This window comes from Pyrus communis, chromosome 9 (assembly GCF_041283825.1).
Source record: "Pyrus communis isolate YQ-2024b chromosome 9, ASM4128382v1, whole genome shotgun sequence".
In the NCBI taxonomy this organism is placed as follows: Eukaryota; Viridiplantae; Streptophyta; class Magnoliopsida; order Rosales; family Rosaceae; genus Pyrus; species Pyrus communis.
Genome location: NC_142573.1, coordinates 11805375 through 11826923, shown reverse-complemented (window position 1 = coordinate 11826923; position 21549 = coordinate 11805375). Strand labels below are relative to the sequence as shown.

At 37.3% G+C, this 21549-nt stretch overlaps 1 protein-coding gene and 1 non-coding gene across 2 annotated transcripts; both read right to left on the bottom strand.

The window, feature by feature from the left end:
- Positions 1–15111: 15111 nt before the first annotated feature.
- Positions 15112–15751, bottom strand: LOC148694264 (uncharacterized). The gene has a single exon (XM_088700599.1). The coding sequence runs from the start codon at positions 15663–15665 to the stop codon at positions 15300–15302; it is 366 nt and encodes a 121-aa protein (XP_088556725.1). The 5' UTR covers positions 15666–15751; the 3' UTR covers positions 15112–15299.
- A 4650-nt stretch (positions 15752–20401) lies between these two features.
- TRNAS-GCU (transfer RNA serine (anticodon GCU)) lies at positions 20402–20483 on the bottom strand. The gene has a single exon. It is a non-coding gene; the product is annotated as a tRNA-Ser (tRNA).
- Positions 20484–21549: the final 1066 nt, after the last annotated feature.

The following is a 21549-nucleotide window of genomic DNA, read 5'->3' as shown; positions in this document are numbered from 1 at the left end:
GGTGGCCGAATAATTGTTGCTATAAATCTTTTCTGGTCATGCCCTCCCGAGCATTTACCAGGCATACTTTCATTCCCGAATGCCAAATCTTGACCAGCGCTAGCCGATAATTAGAAATTTTCAAAGCGTTAACCTAACACACCATGCATGTCACCATTGCACCGGCCAGGAATCAGCGCTGGAAATCCAAACAACAGATTCTGCAAAGACTTCCAAGTCCAAACATAAACCAAAACAAAATTTATTGTCCTTTTATAAAAGTCCGTGCATCATGCATGCATGCTCCACCGTCCTGGTTAGCACTGGGGTTAATAGCCAATAATTTGTGCCATCTATGTACGTAATTTTTGTTAAGACTTTAAGGTTGAGTCATCTGTCCACAATTGATCATATCGATATTATTCCAATTTAATATCACAAAAAACATCGATTGCAACTAGAAGCGAAACTGCTTAATATATAAATTGTAATTTAATTTGTGAAGTTTTTGACCTGGAACTCTATTCTCTTGCGATTTTTTTGATATAGCATACAAGTCTCTTCCCAAAATACAATTAGCTAGGAGGACAAAGTAAACTTGAATTATTTTCAAATGAAGCTTCATGGGAAACATGTGATAGTCCTTGGTCGGTAACAAGATCTGAGACCCCGCCGCAACTTTATGGATTTCAAGAGCCTAAGATTGAGGATGGATCTAATGTTTTACAAGAAAGGTTTGACCCATGGCCCAACAATTGGGTCTGATCATTGTCCCCTCATCTTTACCTACAACCAAAACAAGCTAGACCCAAGAAACTTGTGGTGATATTGTTAAGCATGCATGGGACGGAGGTACATGCGCCTTGGCCCACAGGAGGTGGTTTTCCAGACTTGGCCATTATCGACGCCACCTAATATATTGGAGTAAGCTGAAATTTCCAAACAATTCTGCTAAGAATGGGGAGATTTTGGGGAAACTATCAGTTATTCAGGCAACCCACTGTCACACAAGCTATGAACTCCACTCTATGTTGTCCTTTTACCATGGAAGAAGTACGAGACATCACTTTCCAACTTTGGTCTTTGAAGACTCCGGGCTCGACGGCTTTCTCGATCTATTTTCATAAATTTTGGAAGACCATCTATGATACCAAAGTTGATACGACAATGGAGTTTCAAGAGGGATGGTTTTGCTCCAACAACTTAACCAAACTCACATAACCCTAAATCTCAAAAGTTCCCAACTCCGAATCCACCTCGCATTATAGATTAATTATAGCCTTTGCAATAACTCCTACAAAATCTTCTCCAAGATAGTAGCCAACTGACACAAAGCCATACTACCTGACATTGTCTCTTAACACCAAAGTGCTTTTGTGCCCAATCGACAAATACAAGATAGTATTTTAATTGCCCACGAATCATTATTTGAAGATGAAGAATTTGGGCTAATGTTAGATATGAATAAGACTTACGATCGAATGACACTTTTTGGAGTGTTACCATAATAAAGAAGGGATTTGATGAGAGATGGATTAGGCTGGTCATGATGTGTGTCACTACAGCATCTTCCTTAGTAGCGATCAGTGGAAAGTCAGGGCCCTTTTTCGATCCCACCGGAGGACTGAGACTGCGGGATCCCCTCTCCCCTCTCTCTTCCTTCTTGTTAGTGAAGTATTATCCCAAAAGTTCTTTTTGTTCAACCAACAACAATTTTCTGTGGGGAATTAAACTTTGAAGAGGAGGCCCTACCTTGTCTCATCTTTTGTTTACGGATGACTCTCTCTTCTTTTTGAGAGCAAGTGAGACAAATTGCAGCAGATTGATGCAATTTTTTTATGAATATTGCATGGCATCTGAGCAGAGCATATTATGAAAAATCCTCAATTTATTTGAGCCCAAACACACCTATTTCTCTTGTCAACACAAAATATTCTATTTTGAACATTTCTGCCTCTGACGATCCAGGGAAATATTTCGGTCTTCCTTCAATATGGGGTAAGTTAAAACAAGATGCTCTTGTTTACACCAAGGATATGGTTTTGAGCAAGATACATGGATGGAAAGCAAATACACTAACGATGGTTGGTAGGGAGGTGCTTCTGAAATCAGTGGCATTGGCGGTCCTATACTATGTCCTGCTTCAAATTCCCGATCTCTACTTGCAACTCCATCAAGGGAGATCTGGGGAGGTTTTGGTGGGGTGATTCTGATAGGGCGAATCACATCCATTGGAAAAGCTGGAAATACTTGTGTCGTTCTAAGGCGTACGGGGGAATGGGCTTCAAGAACTTTGAAAACTTTAATATTTCTCTTCTTGCAAAGCAGTGCCGGAGAATTTGGAAAACCCCGACACTTTTGGGTTCATGTTCTCAAGACAAAGTACTTCCCAAGGTATGGTTTTCTAAAAGTTTCTGGATTAACTCGCCCTTCATGGGCTCGGTCTAGCTTACTTAAGGGCAGAATAATTATACTAGAGGAGTTGAAATGGCATGTGGGGAAATGGTGAATCAGTCATCGTCTGCAAGATAATTGGTTGCCTATTCCGGGTAGCAGCTGCCCTCGGCCGTTACAGGTAAACTAAAGAGTTCATCTCTTTGTATATCGGAATATAGTGCACGATACAGCTCTGGTTTTGGGACGTAAACTCCTTATATGATTCGAAAGTGACAACAACTAAAGAGTTGCATTCAACACCAATGCACTGAGAGATAACAACTAACGTGCCATCGGACCATGGAATAAACGATTTAATTGAGCTTCAATAATACTTGCAAGTCCAAGATTAGCATACCTATCCACCATCAGAATTTCTTAACACTTACGCCTCTCTCGCACAAATCTGGTACTTTGAAGGCCACCATCCATATTGAGTTTATACCTGCCAATAGAGTGATATTTTTAATTAACTTTAACATCTGCTTAGAAGGCTTAGTATTCAGAGACAGCTTTCAATCAAACCAATTTCTAAAAATCGAATGAGAGTATTTTGAGGAAGGGGGTTATAATGCCACAAAGAAGTTGATACATCGATAGTTGTAAGTAAAGGGATCACAAATGGTCATCTTCGGTTAAAATGCAGGAAAACTTCTTAAATATTGAATGAAACACGCAACTCAAATTTTGGAAATACACCACATAAACAAACACCTAAACTTATTTGAGCCGTAAAGGACAGAACTTCCTATTCGTCAGAAACTGATCCTTCTTATTTGAGCCAGGCAAACTCAGTTGCTCATCAATTAGCTCGTTTTGCTCTCCATTGTGGAAATGATTGTACTTGGTTAGATGAATGGCCGTCCATATAATTAGTGATCTTCTTGTGGACGATGTCTCATTACTTTTGTTGATAAGGTTGTTAGTAGTCATAAGCCGTCCTACCTACAAAGTACAAGCCGTCCTATAAGCCGTCCTACCCACAAAGTATAAGCCGTCCTACCTACACACTTGTATCCCTTAATTTAGGGTGATTTGATCTTGATACTTGAAGTCATGTATATAAATCCTTGTAACCTTGTAGAGAAAGATAATGAGAATCCAAAAGTTTACATGGTATTGAGCCTCTGATCCTCCTTTTTTTTTTTTTTTCATGGCTTCCGCAACTTCATCTTCCACCTTTTCAATCCCCAATATCTCCACCCTCGTTTCCGTTAAGCTTTCTGAAACCAACTATCTTCCTTGGGAAAGTCAAGTTAAGCCTTTTCTGATTGGCCAAAATCTTTGGCGTTTTGTTGATGGAACTCACCCCTGTCCTCCTCTCTTTATCACCACCCCTGCGCCTGCTGCCTCCCCCACTGCTTTTGTTGATTCTGATGTTACTTCTACGGTGGTTCCTCCTGTGGTCACTACGACTCCTAATCTCGATTACCTTGTGTGGTACCAGACTGATCAGACACTTGTGAGCCTGCTACGTGCTACGCTTACTGAGCCCGTTCTTTCTTTGACTGTTGGGCTGTCCACTTCTCGTGAGATATGGGAGCATCTTCGTCAGAATTTTTCTCAACAATCCCTTGCCAATTCTACCCATAATCGGTTTCAGTTGCTTTCTCTTCAGAAAGGGAACCAAACAATTGCAGAATACTTGGGTCTGGCCAAGCATTTGGCAGATCAATTGGCCTCCATTGGTCAACCTGTTCAGAATGATGATTTGGTTACGTATGTGCTTAACGGCTTGGGGCCTGAATATGAAATGCTTGTCTTGGCCCTGACCAATTTTCCACCTCTGCCATCCTTTAATGATCTGCGTACCCGTCTCCTAGTCTTTGAGTCCAAGCACGCCATGAAACAGGTTGCTGCATCATCCCATTCTGCTTTCTATTCTGCCCGTCATACGGTTGGTGGTTCGTCTAATGGACGTGGTGGTCACTCTTCTTCTCGCCCCAATGGTGCTTCTGGTGGCAATCGGTTTCCCCGTACCCCTAGTGGTGGCCGATCGAATCAACATGGAGGTGTTGGGCGATATGGTCAACGTGGTGCTGTACAACAACGCCTTGGTATTCTTGGACCTGCTCCTGTCAATCGTGGTCCTCAGTGTTGGGCCTGCAACCAATTTGGCCACATTGCTGCATTGTGTCCTCAAGCTACTCGTTCAAATGATGATATCTCTCGTGCCTTTGCTGGTATGCATCTTGCTTCTCCCTCTGATCCAACATGGTATCCCGATACTGGGGCTACACATCATATGACGAGTGATGCTCGAACAATGACTTCGGCTACTGGGTATGGTTCTCATGACAAGGTGGTTGTTGGTAGTGGTGAGGCCCTCCCTATTGCGCACACTGGTAATATTTCATTTGAGTCTGGGTCGTTTATTTTTCGATTATCCCAAGTTTTACATGTTCCAGCAATTAAAAAGAATTTATTGTCGGTTGCTAAGTTTACACGTGATAATCTTGTTAGTTTAACGTTCTTTCCTTGGGGTTTTGTCATCCGTGATTTAAAAACCGGTGTTGTTCTTTTTCAGGGCCCATGTGAGGATGGCCTCTATCCCATTAAGCTTGGTCTTGCCTCTAGGAATTGGTCAGCTCCCAAACGTGCTTTTGTTTCCGTTTTAGCGTCGTCATCACTTTGGCATCGTCGTCTTGGGCATCTATCTCGTCAAGTTCTTAGTGTATTAGCCTCTAGTGATGTATTAGGCTCGTCTTTTTCAGTTTCAAATAAAATTTTTTGTAATCATTGTGCGTTGGCTAAATCCCATCGTCTGTCATTTCATTCTTCTGAACATTATGCTAAGTCTCCTTTTGAATTAATTCATTCTGATGTTTGGATGTCTCCTATTTTGTCAGTCTCCGGTTTTCGTTATTATGTCTTGTTTACCGATGACTACACACGGTATACATGGATTTATCCCATGCGTAATAAGTCAGAGGTTTTTACTCACTTTAATACTTTTCTCACTCTTATTTATAATCAATTTTCGACCATGGTTAAAATCTTCCAAAGTGATGGGGGTAAGGAGTATGATAATTTATCGTTTCGGACCGTGTGTGCGCAAAAAGGGATTCACCACAGATTTTCTTGTCCGCATACCCCGCAACAAAACGGCCTTGCTGAACGCAAACACCGTCATATTTCTGAAATGGGACGCACATTGTTACTTGCTGCCAATCTTCCTCCTAAATTTTGGGCTGAGGCACTTTGCACCGTTGTTTATGTTTTGAATCGGTTACCCTCTCATGTTCTTAAGTGGGCCTCTCCATTCCAAATGCTATTTGGACGATCTCCAGATTATATGGCTTTCCGAACTTTTGGTTGTGCTTGCTTTCCGTATCTTGGTGATTATATGACTAATAAACTACAACCTAGATCTTTGGCTTGTGTTTTTCTTGGCTACAGTGACCAATACAAGGGTTATCGATGTCTTCACCCTCCGACTGGCCGAGTATATCTCTCTCGTCATGTTATTTTTAATGAGGACTCCTATCCTTATGGTGCTCTTGCTGCTTCTTCCACGATGCCACCATCAGACTTTGCATTTGTGCCAATTATTCATGCACCTTACTCGCTGCCCTCTGAGACGCAAACTCTGCCTACACCGCCATCTACTAGTTCTCTGCAACCACCTGTTGCTCCTCTCTCTGCAGCAGCTACTTCAGATTCTGGTACTGGACAGGGTGTTGTGCCTCCCTCTGGTCCTGGCGTCACAGCTCCACCTGCATCTGGTAGCTTACTCCCGTCAGCTAGCGAGCCATCTCAAGCTATTGTTACTGCCCCAGTTCCATATATTAGACCTCAAACTCGCTCCAAATCGGGTATCTTTAAACCCAAAGCTCGGTCTTACTTTGCATCGCGTCATCCCATTCCTCACGCCTTCATTGCTTTGGTTGGGGAAGATTCTGAACCTACATGTTACAGCCAAGCATCTAGGTCCCCTGAATGGAGACAAGCGATGTCAGATGAATTCAATGCTTTATTAAAACAACGTACGTGGTCTTTGGTTCCTCCGGTTCCTCGTGCCAACATCGTCGGTTGTAAATGAGTGTTTAAGTTGAAACAGAATTCGGATGGCTCGATTGAACGTCATAAGGCGCGTCTTGTCGCCAAGGGGTTTCACCAACAAGCCGGTGTTGATTATTCAGAAACTTTTAGTCCCGTGGTTAAACCTACGATGATTCGCACAGTTTTGAGTTTAGCAGTGCACTTTGGGTGGCCTCTTCATCAACTTGATGTGAAGAATGCTTTTCTTCATGGCTCTCTTATGGAGGAGGTTTATATGCAGCAGCCGCCAGGTTTCGTTGATCCCACTCGCCCTAATTATGTGTGTAAATTGCACAAGGCACTCTATGGTCTTAAACAAGCACCACGTGCTTGGTTTCAACGCCTCAGTGCTTTCCTTGTCCATTCTGGCTTTGTTCAAAGTAGGGCGGATAGCTCCATGTTCACTTTTCATCAGGGTTCTACAATTTTGATTTTTCTTCTCTATGTTGATGACATAGTGTTGACGGGTAATGCTTCTTCTCTACTTCAAACCTTTATTGCAGTTTTGGGTAAGGAGTTTGAACTTAAAAACCTTGGGCGTTTACACTATTTCTTGGGTGTCGAAGTCTCCCATCTATCTTCTGGCCTCCGGTTGACACAAAACAAATATACTCTTGATATTTTGAAACGTAGTAATATGCTTGAGTGTAAACCATGCCCTACTCCAGTTGTTGCCAAGACTTCTTTATCTGCTACCTCAGGTTCACCTCTTCCAGATGCATCCCTTTATAGACAAATTGTGGGCTCACTTTAGTATCTCACGTTAACGCGTCCTGACATCTCCTTTGCGGTGCAAACTGTTGCTCAATTTATGGGACGTCCTACCACTGACCATATGGATGCTGTTAAATGTATCTTGCGATATCTTAAAGGGACTTTGGGCATGGGAATTACGTTCACACCCTCTGCTCAACCATTTCAGCTTGCTGCCTATTCGGATGCGGATTGGGCGGGGTGTCCAGACACCCGCCGTTCTACAACTGGTTTTTGTGTTTACTTGGGGAATAATTTAATTTCTTGGTGTGCCAAGAAGCAACGGACAGTGTCTCGCTCTAGTGCTGAAGCGGAGTATAGGGCTCTTGCCTTTGCTTGTGCCGATACCATTTGGATCCTCAGTTTACTACATGAACTACGGGTGCCTGTTCGTCTTCCTGTTTTGATGCATTGTGACAACTTAAGTGCAACGTACATGGCTGCTAACCCCGTGTTTCATGCTCGCACTAAGCATATTGCCCTTGACTATCATTTCGTTCGTGAACGAGTTGCTTCTGGTACTCATCGAGTTCAGTTTCTGCCTTCCACATTGCAGCTTGCAGATGTCTTTACGAAGCGGCTGTCTACGGCGCGTTTTCGATCTCTGTGTTCAAACTTTGTCTCCTCCCCGGAGTCAAGTTTGCGGGGGGATGTTGATAAGGTTGTTAGTAGTCATAAGCCGTCCTACCTACAAAGTACAAGCCGTCCTACCCACAAAGTATAAGCCGTCCTATAAGCCGTCCTACCTACAAAGTATAAGCCGTCCTACCTACACACTTGTATCCCTTAATTTAGGGTGATTTGATCTTGATACTTGAAGTCATGTATATAAATCCTTGTAACCTTGTAAAGAAAGATAATGAGAATCCAAAAGTTTACAACTTTGTACTAATTAGCCTTTTCATGCCTTGAATGAAATGTATGTCGTCTTTTATTCAAAAAAAGGCTTACACTTGTTGAGCTACTTCATGAACTTGTCTGCTAACATTTTATGTCCGTGCAGACGCTCCAACTCTAAAGTTATGTGAGCAACTTGAAAAGTCCAACCAACAACTTTTTTAATATACCAGTAGAAAATTATTAACATTTTAACTTGTGAATTACTAATTTTCCAATCACTAATTTTCTTAATCAAATGTAACCTTCTTCTTTTATTTACCACATCTAAAATAACTCCAATTCGGTCATACGTCACGAGCAATGAAGACTAGTCTCCAAGAAAAATGATGATTTGTTAAGATTAATGCCGAGTCTGTCCTCAAAGGACAAGGAGAAATCATGATGATTTGAATGAAATAGTGTTCAATTTCACACCCACAAAGCAAATATACAACTTCTAAGAATATGTTTAATAGTTTGAGGAGCTATAATTGATTTATGCTAACGTAATTGCTTAGTTTTATTCATCTTGTTGACATGATATGTCTTCAACAATGGGTTTGAATTGGTATGCCTAGTATATACACAATCTGAAGACCGCTTTATATATTGTTACCAAATGAACCGAAGAACATAAAATTTTGCAGCGTGATTGTCCTCGTGTTTCTCAACTAGAGTTTGAGTATTGTCAATTATTTATGACATTGATAGACTAACAAGATAATATAATACTACATCAAAGTGCCATTGAATCCATCAACTAATTGCCAAATATGTAGTTCTTGACCTTTTCGTACAGGTTGACATTCTTGAGAATACTTTTTGCCCGACTTAAGTCAACTATTTAACTTATTGACCCGAGATTCAGTGAATAATTGACCATATTATTTTCCTGGTAATTCAGGGGGTGGATGTAGGGTTTGTTATTAGGAAAATTAATGAAAAATATTTGAAAACTTTGAGTTTTAACGAAAATGACAAAATAAAAGGTAAAGTGAATAGTATCATGATTGACTTTTTAATATAAAAATATAGTTTTTCATTAAAGTAAACGATACCGAGAACTTTTCGTTAAAATTCCTTTTATTATTTCCATCATTTTTATTTCTTAGTAGAAAGAGATGGGTTAGGGTTGATCAGAATTGACTTATGACATTTAAACAACTGTAACTATTTATCTATTGCATGCACAGTCAGTGGGGCTTCGACTTGAAAACAAACCCTAATTGTTTTTTCACACAGCCAGTCATATACTTGTTAAACTTTATCTGCTGCTTTGGATTTTAAACTTCAAAAATGCTCAAACTCTCATTCCAAAGGTGACGTGATATTGTGGTGAATATGTAAGTAGAAATTTCGGACTTTGTTGTCTTATACGGCGGATGGATCTTTCAGATCCACTCATCTTAAATAGTACTCACCACCTGCATGTCGTCATACGAGCAGGACTCGGGATTTTAATAAACTCGTAATCTTTTTTTTATGCTATATAATGTTTGAGTCTATCCTCAAGTTCCTTGTCCTAATTATGATGCTATGTAATAATAGAGATGAAGCAAAAACGCGAGTTGCGTGCAAAACCTCGAAATAAAAGTGGCTATAATTTAAGTGTATCTGTTGTAGCCATGGTGGAGTTAGGGGTAGATATAAAAAACTAAAAATCAAAACAAATGGAACCGAACCCCAAAATCGAAAAAACCAAACAAAAAAAAAAAAAAAAAAAAAAAAAACCAAACTAAATGTGAGAACTGAACTAAACCGAAATTGGTTGGTTTAGTTTCAGTTTTCATAGTTTAGAAACTGAATTGAACTGAACCGAATCAAATTAAATATATATTAATTTTAGTTATTTATTTATGTTGAGTATTTAATTGTGAAGGCCAATGTATGTCCATCTATTTTGTGCCAAGGTAAAGCTTTTTAATAATAAATAAATAAACAATAATAATTCTTTAGAGAACACTCCATGAGAAAAGCTATGTGTTTTTGCACAACGTTTTTGGAGGCACAAGTTCACAACCTAGGTTTGAGTCGATATAGTCCACAGTTGACTAGACTCCAGTAACATTTTGTAATTGATGGAACAATTCCATTACATATTATTTCCTCATATATCATTTGGGATTTTTTTCTCTCATTGATCCTCTGATATATACGGTTACAAAGGTAAATTTCGACAATCATTTCAGCCCTTGAAGATGGATCAGTGTGATACTAGTAGGAAAACAAAAAAATAGCAAAGAATGTTTACACCAACCAAAATCCCTCTTAGTGTGCACACACAGCAATTTCTTTTGTGCCTAAAAGGCCCTAATGCAGCTGCTAATGCAAAGGTTTTATTATCTGAACAAGTGAAACCGTGACCATGACCACTTTCACAACACTCGTCCCACCTTTTCCAGCCTTCTGTTTTTCTGCCTCTTTTTCCCATTACCACATGATCTGCTTGAACTCGAATCTTGATTCCTATTTGCAGTTTAGCCAAGGTTCTAAAAGATGCTATGCGCTAGTCGGGCGGCGGGTTGGGGTCTAGTGCCCAGGCGGCTATGCAGGGCTTCGGGAGCTTAGGCAGACTAGGCGGATTTAAGTAAATCTATTATATTTTGTGTAAATAAGTGTCTATTTATACTTAATATATATATAGATATATATATATATATATATATAATTTCATCATAGACTACAAAATAGAATGACATATATGTTATGAAGTACTGGAACATAATGAAACTATAGGGAACAAGCATATAAGGTGTACTCATTTAAGTATTCAACAAGTCTCTTACAATTTATTGAAAAAAATAAAATGCAAAATGAAAGTTATCTATTTTCCGTCTAAGTAAGTCGCAATCTAGGTGGTTGCCTAGGCAGGTCTGGGCAAGCTAGGGGGTGCTTAGGCAGTCTAGGCGGGCGCCTCAACAGGTCTAGATGTCATTTCTTAATTTTCAAACACATATGCATTAATTAGGACAGTAGTCAGTTGTCTAGCGCCTAGGCGAGACCTAGGTGAGGATTTTTAGAATAGTGAGTTTAGGAGGTTTGACACCTTCAAGAGCATGCCAGTGGGAATCACATTTACACACTTTTTGCATTGGCTTGGAGGTCTGCCTGTTTTTAGATAGCCAAAATTGGTGCTTACTCAGTGTTGTGTTATCTTGTTTAGATATCCAAATGTGATGCTCTTTTCGAGGTCCTCACATCCCTTTCCCTTTTTTTCCAATTCTCTTGACGATGCTGCTTGGTCAATGTAAATACCACATTTGTTCACTTTTGCATACAAGAGACGTCTGTTTAGGTAGTGCTTTAAATTCGCACGTCAATCTGTTTATTATCTATTAGAAAAAATCGAACCGAAATCTAACCAAAAAAATAGAAAATAAATAAAAAAATAAATCAAACCAAACTGAATCGATCAATAATTTCGGCTCGGTTTGGGAAAATACGGATCCTATTGGAATCAAACTCACCCGTAGGTGGAGCAGCTAAAAGAAGACAAGTAGCTCAAAACTATAGGTAGGTAGACAAGCAATGCGAGCAAACGTTGGAATCTCATGACAGCTTTGTGTGTCATATGAGGTCACACCTGTTGGGCATGCAAATGGTTAGTACTCTTCAGTATTAATGCCACCACTTGTGATAGGGCTTTTTCTGTTAAGGATAAAAAAGGTTCACCAGATTAAATCTTTGCTTAGCTGTTAAGATAGGATTGTTAGCTCATAGAATCCGTTAGAGTTTGTTAGTTGTTATGGTGACTCAACCAATATTGTAATGTATTTATACATGTGTACTTATTCATTTGGATATATGGAAAACACACAACTTCAATTACTTTCTCTCTCTACAATTTCCCTATCTCTCTCTCTCTACCTTCAATATTCTCTCGGAATCATGAGTTTCTACATTTTCTTCTATCCATTGCAGTTGGGCTTCAAATGTCTCATTCCTTAGTTTAGTGTAGAATATAAATTTCGTTCGGAATCGATTGCTTAATGCATTTTAATTCGGAGTTTTCAATTTATTTTGGTCTTTGTGTACTTTCCCAACTGTCAAACAAAGCATAAACGAAAATGAAATCAAGCACTAAGCAAGTGGTATTCCAATCAAATAAGCAAAATTGCAGAGAGGCACAGACTAATTTAATATAATTTTGCAACAATTGTCAGATATATAATTTAATTAGGTTTTGGATTGAAATTTTCTAGTCATGGTTTAGTTTGATAAACTTCAGGATCTAATGTAGATCTGCTAAGCAAGATCAAGCAGATACACAGAACACAAAGTACAAGACCAAAAGCATATATTATCACTTCAGACAGACAAAAGCATACAATGTGCTAGCTATTGCGAGTGGCACTTCAATAATTCATCAAGGAAGAAGAAAATTATTGAAGAAGTCATTGGATCCCATCTCATCCTGCTATTTTGAGCACTAGATACCAATCTAATTTCACCGTCATATATGTAGTATTACCATCTCTTGCATGCTTTCTTAATCTGTCAGTTATCTTTATTTATCAACAGTTCTCTATCAGCAAGGTTATTACTTTCTGGCTTTCTAAGATACCTTGCCCCTACTTTCAAGCTAATATCAATTTCCGCTCGTTGCGTAGATGGTCGGAGTATGTGCTTGGTATAACTGGTCCTATATCTTTCTGTGTTTATCTCTCATCTCGTATATATAAGAAATGTTGAGAGTGAATTTCATGTTAGGAAAATAAAAGACATTTCATGTGCTTATATTGGATTACTTTTTATATTGTCAATCGGTGATATGGTAGAACTTCAAATTTTTTATTGTATTAGAGCAGATTGTCTCATGTGTAAAGCCAATGATCACAGTGTTCATGTCACCCAATTTGTGTTGTTTATGTGTTAGGCTCGAAAATTTCCACACGTAATGAAATGTGTTGAGAATAAATCTCACATCAAGAAAAGAAGAGACATTACATACACTTATAAATAGTTGGATTACTCTCTATATTATGAATAGAATTTACGGTGAAATGTCAACTTCCATCGATGACATATAACAAAGAATCTTGTGCAGATGCTCTGCTTAAATGTTTTGATTCCCAAACCAGTCAGGGTGTACCTCCCAAAGCTCTTAGTGATTTGCAAAGGAGTTATTTTACTTCATTGATTTAAGCCCGATTTAATGGTACATATAATATAAGTTGAATTATGATCATTAGGGATGTTAATGGATCGGTTTAGGGACGGAAATGTTAAATTTATCCCCATAATTACGAAAATTAATTATATCCATAATCGCAAATTAACCATCGGGTATTATCCATAACCATACCCACCAGATAACGGATTCCTCATCGGTTAACGGTTATCCATCTTCGTTAGTACAAAAAATATATTCGCCCAACTGACGCATGATAATTTAGTAAATATTAATTTTGTTATTAAATATTTGATGTTTAAAATGATTTAATTAATGGATCTTGTGGAGCATGAAAATTAAAGCTAAACATTGATAATGTTGGTTGATCTTTTATATCGCCCATAAATACCATTAAATTCTCATAGATTTTGATTCATATCAAAACTATTGAACTTTGCTATAAAATGCAACTCACACAATGCAATTTTTGTATTCTCAAGGTAATGGATTCGGTGAATAATGAATACACATACACACACATATATTATATAATACTTCAATATTATATATAATTATATTATATATTATTCGGTTCAGATTCGGGTACGGATATGGATTGGGGACCCCTATAACCATATCCAAAACCATAACTGAATAATATTCACGGTTTTTCCCCATACCCAAAATATACCCGAATTTCCATACCCAAATCCAATCCATTTAGGCGGTTATCCACGATTATCGAGTTTAACGGTTAGAATTGTCATCCTTAGTGATCAGGCGCCACAGACGTAATAACTAATTAAGATCTTCTCCTTTAAATGTACATTAAATAATAACGTAAATAACTCCAAACTCGGCAATGCGATGTTGTATGTGTAAGTAACTTTTAATTAAGAGCATCTTCAAAATAGATGTTAAAATGTCCAATTACTCAATAACAGTAGTAAAAGACAGCAGTAATGTTTTCCAATTGATAAGCCAAATCTGATGTGACATGACATAGAATAACATTTCTGCCAAATTTAACATCAGCTTCAATTTTTTAATTAATTATTAAATGCTTATTATTAATTTTTATTAGTTTAAGGCCTTGCCTTTTAATTTATTTTTATGACCAATGCAATGCTTAAATACCTTTATACATTTTAAGTCATTTTCTTTCATTACGAATGCAAAGAAAAAAAAATATGAATTTTTATTTTATGTTTAAAATTTGATATCTCGGATGGAGAGCAAAACTTTAAAAGATGTCAAAGTGCGACATAAGTTATCAAATTTAAGCTTTATGTTTAAAATTTGACATCTCCCTTGAAGATGGTCTACTTATGCCGAAATTTGCATGCACCGTCTAAAAGTTCTTCGGTGCAATTATTTCACTATAAAATTCTATAATCACGTAATAAGAAAGATATATAATTACGTAATAAGAAATATATATAATTGTACACTGATCATGAGGAGAAATATACATATAATTGTGTACAATTGTTGATTCTGCAGAGCAAAGATGCATTATGTAATGGGTAATGCTAGATAAACCAAATTTTTAAACAAAATTTATAAAATAAATAATGTGGTACCAATAAGAAATAAGCACGCTAATCAACACTTAAATAATAATCCAATCATCAACAACCACATAATTTGGTTTACAATATTTGGTTCAAAAATCCGGTCTAACTAGCATTACCCTTATGTAATATATGGTTTTTCTTTTCGAGTAATGCTAGGGAGCTATTAAATGTAGACTAAATTTTGTAAATTAAATGACATTAAGATGATGATTGAATTATTATTGTATATTGCCAGAAATTAAAATGTTGATATCTGTTTGATTGCAAATTAAAAAGCCGCATGCAAGACAACACGAAAATTAAGATCCATTGCACACAAACAATCCCTCCAAATTAAAACCGAAATAAACTATACATTTTTATCAATTTGTTACTCATAATACAGAGGTAGAGATTCATTCAACAAAATAAAATAACAATTTATTTTTAAAACGTACAAACAGAAACAACAAAAGGGTAAGATCTACATGAAATGCATGTATTGAAGCTTGATGATATTTGATAAGATTAAAGAGTTACATCTACATGAAAAGGGTTCGAGGCCGATCTGATCCAGCAACAGAAGGGTAGCTAGAGAGAGAAACTCCCATTGGAATAGCAAATGTACTCTCCATGAAAACCCTCTGGTGGAAGGTCTCCAAGCTCGCCCCAGCTTCCATGAGGTCCTTGACCATGTTCCTGTAAGACTTCTTGAGCTCCTTCAATATGCACAAGTAGTGAAGTTTCAGCCACCTTAGTCTGATCTTCTTAAGCATTCTAGCAAACACAACACCTCGCCTCGGCTTTGGCCCACCGAGACGGACCAAGGGGAGTTTCCGGCGCCGGATGGGGAACCCGCGTCGTATAAGCGGCTGGCTTTGGCGGTGGAGATCATGATCTTGAGCCATGTGGTTGTGTTGGGGTGAGGGGTGTGGAAGGCGTGAGGAGCATAGAGTAGGGGGAGGTTTTGATGAGGTTATGCATATAAAAGAATGAGTTGACGAAATAAGAACAAAAGCATCCTCTTTTCGGTGGGGTATGTGGGGCCATTAAATAATTAAGGTTTGAGATTTGATTTGGAATCAAATCTGTGAGTATTTCCTTAATCAGATTTATTGAGAGAAAAATGATCAATTTCATAAAAGTGATTTCTGTACATATATTTTTATGCATTCATTTTGAATTGTTGTTCTGAATTCTTTTTGGATTTGAGAAAACTATTTAAGCACACTTTTCTTTTTCTTGCACATCTATATTTATTTATGTCGATTAATTTTTTTTTTTTTTTGTTTTGGTTGATTTAAAGCTCAAAACAAATAGGAGTGTGCATGATGAGAAAAATAAAAGTGTACAAAAATTGAAAAAACTTGTGCGCAAGAATTAATTTCCTATATTTATGAAGTTTTGTTTTGTCAAGATATTTAAGAGGACAATATTGTCCATTACGTTAGATTGAATGACTTGAACAACATGCATATCATGCTTGTTATGTTAACCTTTTCTTTTCTTTATTTATTTTGTACAAAGTTTTCTATTTTTATCCCTTTTTATTGTTTTTAAGAAACGTATGAAATTCTACGTGCAGATTGAGCACTGCACTTCTATGCATGCGTACGTGCAACACCTGTACTGGAGTAGGAGTTTCAATATGCCACAACACCAAGACTTTCTTCTTCTTTTTTTTTCTCCTTTTTCCTTTTCAGATATTTCATGTGAACGAGCAACATGAACATGCAATGCATGTAATGTAAATTACCAAGAAAATATATGTTATAGAAGAGAGATAATGAGAGTTGTAAAAACTGAAATTCAACGACTAAAACTTAAAAGATTGTGAGGAGCATAATTAATAATTTACGAATTTCAGTTGACAAATTCTGGTTTTATTGAAGAATGGCATAGAGATCGACAAGAATGAGTACTAATTAATTTTAACAAGCTTAACTATAGGTCAAAAGCGCACATACGTATTTTTCCCAAAAAAAAATAAAATTGTGTACATAAATATTTAGGTAGTAGGTAATTTGCGACCAAAACAAAAACGAAAACCTTTTCTCCTCTAGCTGCTGGCCCTTTGACAGGGCTTGGGGTCGGCAGCAATCCTCTTCTCTACAATTTTTTTTCTCCTTCATGCCATATCCCGCGCCTCCTCCTTCTCCATTTCTTCACCCACTGTTTTGGAGCAACACTCCATAATTTAATTTAGCTCCATCTCAAACCCTCCTTTACGCTCTCTTCCGAATTTAGATTAATTCATGAGTTTTTATGCGGTATTGTGGTTGTGGTGGGGTGAGCCCACGGCGGAATCATGGCTTGATCTGTGGCCATGAAGCCTTCCATGGCAGGAATGGCAGCGGGTTTCCTTGCTTTGGTCGTGGTAATGCGGATTGTTCGAGGTACGGTGATGTTGTTGATGGTCCGAACACGCTGCCCTGTTTTTAACTGTGGAGATGAATTGGTGGTTTCCTAATTGGTGTTTGATTGTGCCGCCAAGCTGTTGTCTGGCGTCACTTCCGTCATGGTTCTGTGTTCCTCGATCTCGAATCTTGCATCATTGATCTATTGTGGCAGATTTGCACCTCTTATTCTTATGTATTGTGTTGTTTGTGACGATCATATAAGAGATTTATTATGTTCTTTGTTGCGCTTTACTCCCTTCATATCAAAGTTTTGATCACTAGAGAAAATGCATCCAATATGTCACCCTTTCTGTACTCATGTTATAACTTTTAACGAAACATCGCTATCACTTGGGATAGAAAAGAAGGTAGTAGGTAATTTGAGTTCATATCGTACATGATTGGAACATTCAAATTCGAATACCATCCACAAGCAGAAGTCGGTATTAATTTTATTTTTTGGAATTGGACAATGTCAACCAATGTGAACTTTTAATTTATAATTTTATATATGGGGTTGTAAATCTTAAGCGCTAGCAACTTGAAGAATTTGAGATTAAAATATAAGATACGAACAAATTAAATTGACCATTAAATAGCAAAAACTATTTTTAAATTTTACCACTGTTTAAAAAATTCCTTTGTATAATATAATGTGTAATGCCTGTACATATACTAATGTAACCTCCTAATAATACAATGTCTCTCACGTAGGTCATTACTATGGTCTGCAATATCATATTATTATCACATTTCTATTAAGGGCGAGAAGATTACAATGTATGCTTATTTTTTGTTATGCCCATTAAAACTCTACTTCGAATTCATTTTATTTTCGAAAACTTAATTTCCGTCAATTTATAAAAGTTCTGTTAAGTTTACTGACGTGGCAAAATTGGTGCCCACTTATTTTTACGTGATTCCATATCATTGCCATGTGTGCATAACAACATTAAACATATTTTAATATTTTAAAAAGTAAAAATAAAAATAAAAATAAAAATTCACTCTTTCTTCCCCACCATGGTCGCATCGGCCTACAGTATCTTTAGCCTAATCCAAACCATCCACTCACCCACCCATGGGATTCCTATTCACTACTATGTTTTTTCTTTTTCAGATTTATCATGCAGCCAAAGAAATCAACCTCTATTTTTTCAATTACAGTTTATCTTAATACACTCAATATATTTTCCGCTATTATCATGTCTTCTTATTCTCTATACATACACATCACATTCCTCACACTCTTCACATACAGGAGTCGAAAAGGAAAGCTTGGTGAAGCTATATATCGATTGTGAGCTCGGGATAACATTGGCCAATGTAAAGGAGAGTAGAGAAGTGCTTATGCTCACCTCATCCCAATAAAGGTTTGTGGACCGGGTTTGCTATCCCACTTATTTGAACATTATAAAGGACATATAGTGTAAAAAATTGTAACTTAGAATAGTAATTGTAAACTTTTTAATAAATATGGTACTTAACTTTTACAAATCATAAACTAGAGGGATACTAAGTGTAATAAACCTAATATTTTATATGCTAACCATGTGGCATATAAATATAATAATAAATGAGGTAATGTGTCAATTTGGTTCATGAATTATTACCTGAGTACAAATTAAGTTTTTAAACTTTTTTTTTTTTAAGTAAGTCCTTAACCTTATTAAGACTTGTCAATTTCATTCCCCTACTATAATACTCAAAGTTATTCTATTTAAATATTAATTAATCAATTAAGTCAAGTCACTTGAATGTGATACTTTTTAATGGTAAATTGGCTATTTTTAGTGAATTTAAGAATTTAACTTTACGAGAAAATAGTGAATGAAGTTAAATTTGGAGAGTAAATTAATAGCTAGATTCGCAATCTATATGCAAATATTAAGAGTTTATGGGTGAGAAAATGACGATATTACCACTTGCAAGTCACATGATTTATATTGATTGAAAAAAAATAGAATATTAAAGATGAAATTGACAGTGTCTAATGACTTTAAGGACTTAATTCAACGAAAAATAGTGTAGGAACGTTTTCACTCACATGATAATTAAGTAGAAAATCAACAGTATACTCTGATAATTTTTAAGTTGAGTGGTTCTTTGTACACCACTTTTTTTATTTATGGACCACACGTTTTTCTTTATTTTAAAGACCATTGTATCCATGGTAAAATTACCAAAATACCCAACTAAATTTTAGGTAATAGTTCTTAACATTTTAAAAATAAAATAAAAAAATGAACGCAGAAACGGTGTTGCAGCCACCCAACTATCTCTCTCTCCTCTCTCAGAGTCAACCTTCCACGGTCATCTTCCCTAGGAAGCTATGCAACGTCGCCACTCTTGCCCCATGCTGTTCCTCTCTCCTGGGTAGAGAAAGAGAGACCTCACGTGTAAAATCTTTCAAACCCAGTTCCCACTTTGGCCGTCCGACGCCGTGGTGCTCCTCCTCCTTAGAGGGCAAGGGGACGGCATCGTCAAGAGCCATCCCATTGTAGGTGGGTCCACCACCTCCTCTTGGTGCTCCAAGCCATAAGGATTTCAGAGGGTGCTTGAATGAGAATCTAGAAAATGGCGTCGTCCTTTTCTAAGCCGCGGTTGCGGTGGATCTTGTCAACCCCAGATGCAGTGGAGACTGGAGTGCCTAATGGCGATCACCAGAGATGGAAATGGGCTCTGGACTGGACTGAGATTCGCTGTTTTTGAAAAAGAATGATGAGATGCAGAAGAAGAAGAAAAAGAAGGGTATGGCAGAGCGGGTCGAATGGTTGTGCCAATTTTTTTTCTCTATTTTCTAGTAGGAAGAACTTAGAAATATTATAAATTTACATGAGTGTTTCAGTAAACGACGGATTGTAAAAATTCATTTAAACTAAAAACTGAAGGTTTTGGGTTTAAAATCCGTTGTTGGTGTGGAAGCCAGATTTATGGTTAAAAAAAGGTTGAAATGCATATACGAGTCTTCTCGAATCCCGGCTCCCAGAAGATGTGAATAATCGTAACTTCTATCCGTTGTTTCTTAAAATAAAATTGTAGGTATCTAAAGAAACAAGGTGTTCAAAGATGAAAATTAGATATAGAAAGTCCACTCTTTAAGATTCATGGGCTAGCTATTGGTTTTTGGGCTTGATAACCCGGCTTTGGTTTTAAGTCTTGCTCACCTGCTAAGATTCTATTTTAACAAGAATGAACAAAAAACTTTGACCAAAAAGAATGAGAAAAATGGAAAAAGATGGAGACGACGCCTGAGAGATTCGAACTCTCGCGGGGAAACCCCATGTACTTAGCAGGCACACGCCTTAACCACTCGGCCAAAGCGTCGTTGCTGTTAGTGTTTACTAACCTAATATATATATATATATATTGACATGTTGCAATTTATCTGTTTACGTGTTCTGTATTATCAACGGTCCCGGCTATACTTTATTCGCACGTTATTTAGACGTTGTATTGTTGCAAACTGGACACATGGAACACGTTCTTTCCCTTACCAATTCATTAATTGAGTTTCTAAAAAATTGTAATCTATTACTATCGATTCCCTTATAAAAATTGATTAGTTCAGTTGAAGTTGCATGTTAACTAATTGATAATACAATGAAATGCAACATAGTTTTTTTTTTTTTTTTTTAAATTTTTTTTTTTAATGATAAAAGACTAGATATTTCATTCCAAGGCTATGAGCTAGGCTAAATAGTACAAGGAAAAAGGAGGTCCTCCTCTAGAAGATCACATATAAATAAAAGAAGATTACCAAACTAAGTACAATTACCCTCCGAATGAAGAGCAAACCTAGCAATTCTATGGACTACAAAGTTGGCATCTTGGCGAACATGGGTAATAGAATCTTCAGCGATCATTTCCATAAAGGGTTTGGCATCTTCTATGATAGGTCCAATAGTCGACGAATCAGTAGAAGAATCATTCAATGCGGAAACAATCTGAAGTGAATCACTTTCAAAAACTATATTATGTAAACCTCCTTCAATAACCAATTCGAAACCAACTCTAATCTTCAACGCTTCGATTTGAACAAGGAAGAACACCTCCTGGAAAACAAATGAAGCAACCCCAATAAAACTTCCATTAGAGTCGCGGATTACCACACCCACACCACCAACAGTTAAGTTTGGAACCCGCGCCCCATCCAACATAGTTGTTGTGCCCACCAAGCAACAAAGGTGAGCATGTTGCTTCTCAAGCACAACAAATTAAGATTGTGCATGTGCATATCAAGTGGGGGTTTGCAAATGGACATATTGTTTTGTTACGGTTTGACGGTTAAGACCTCTAATTCGATAGAGAATATGTTTACTTAGGATTATGATATGTGTTATTGTGTCATTGGTGTTGAAAGTGAATCTCACATTGGGAAAGTGAGGGACCT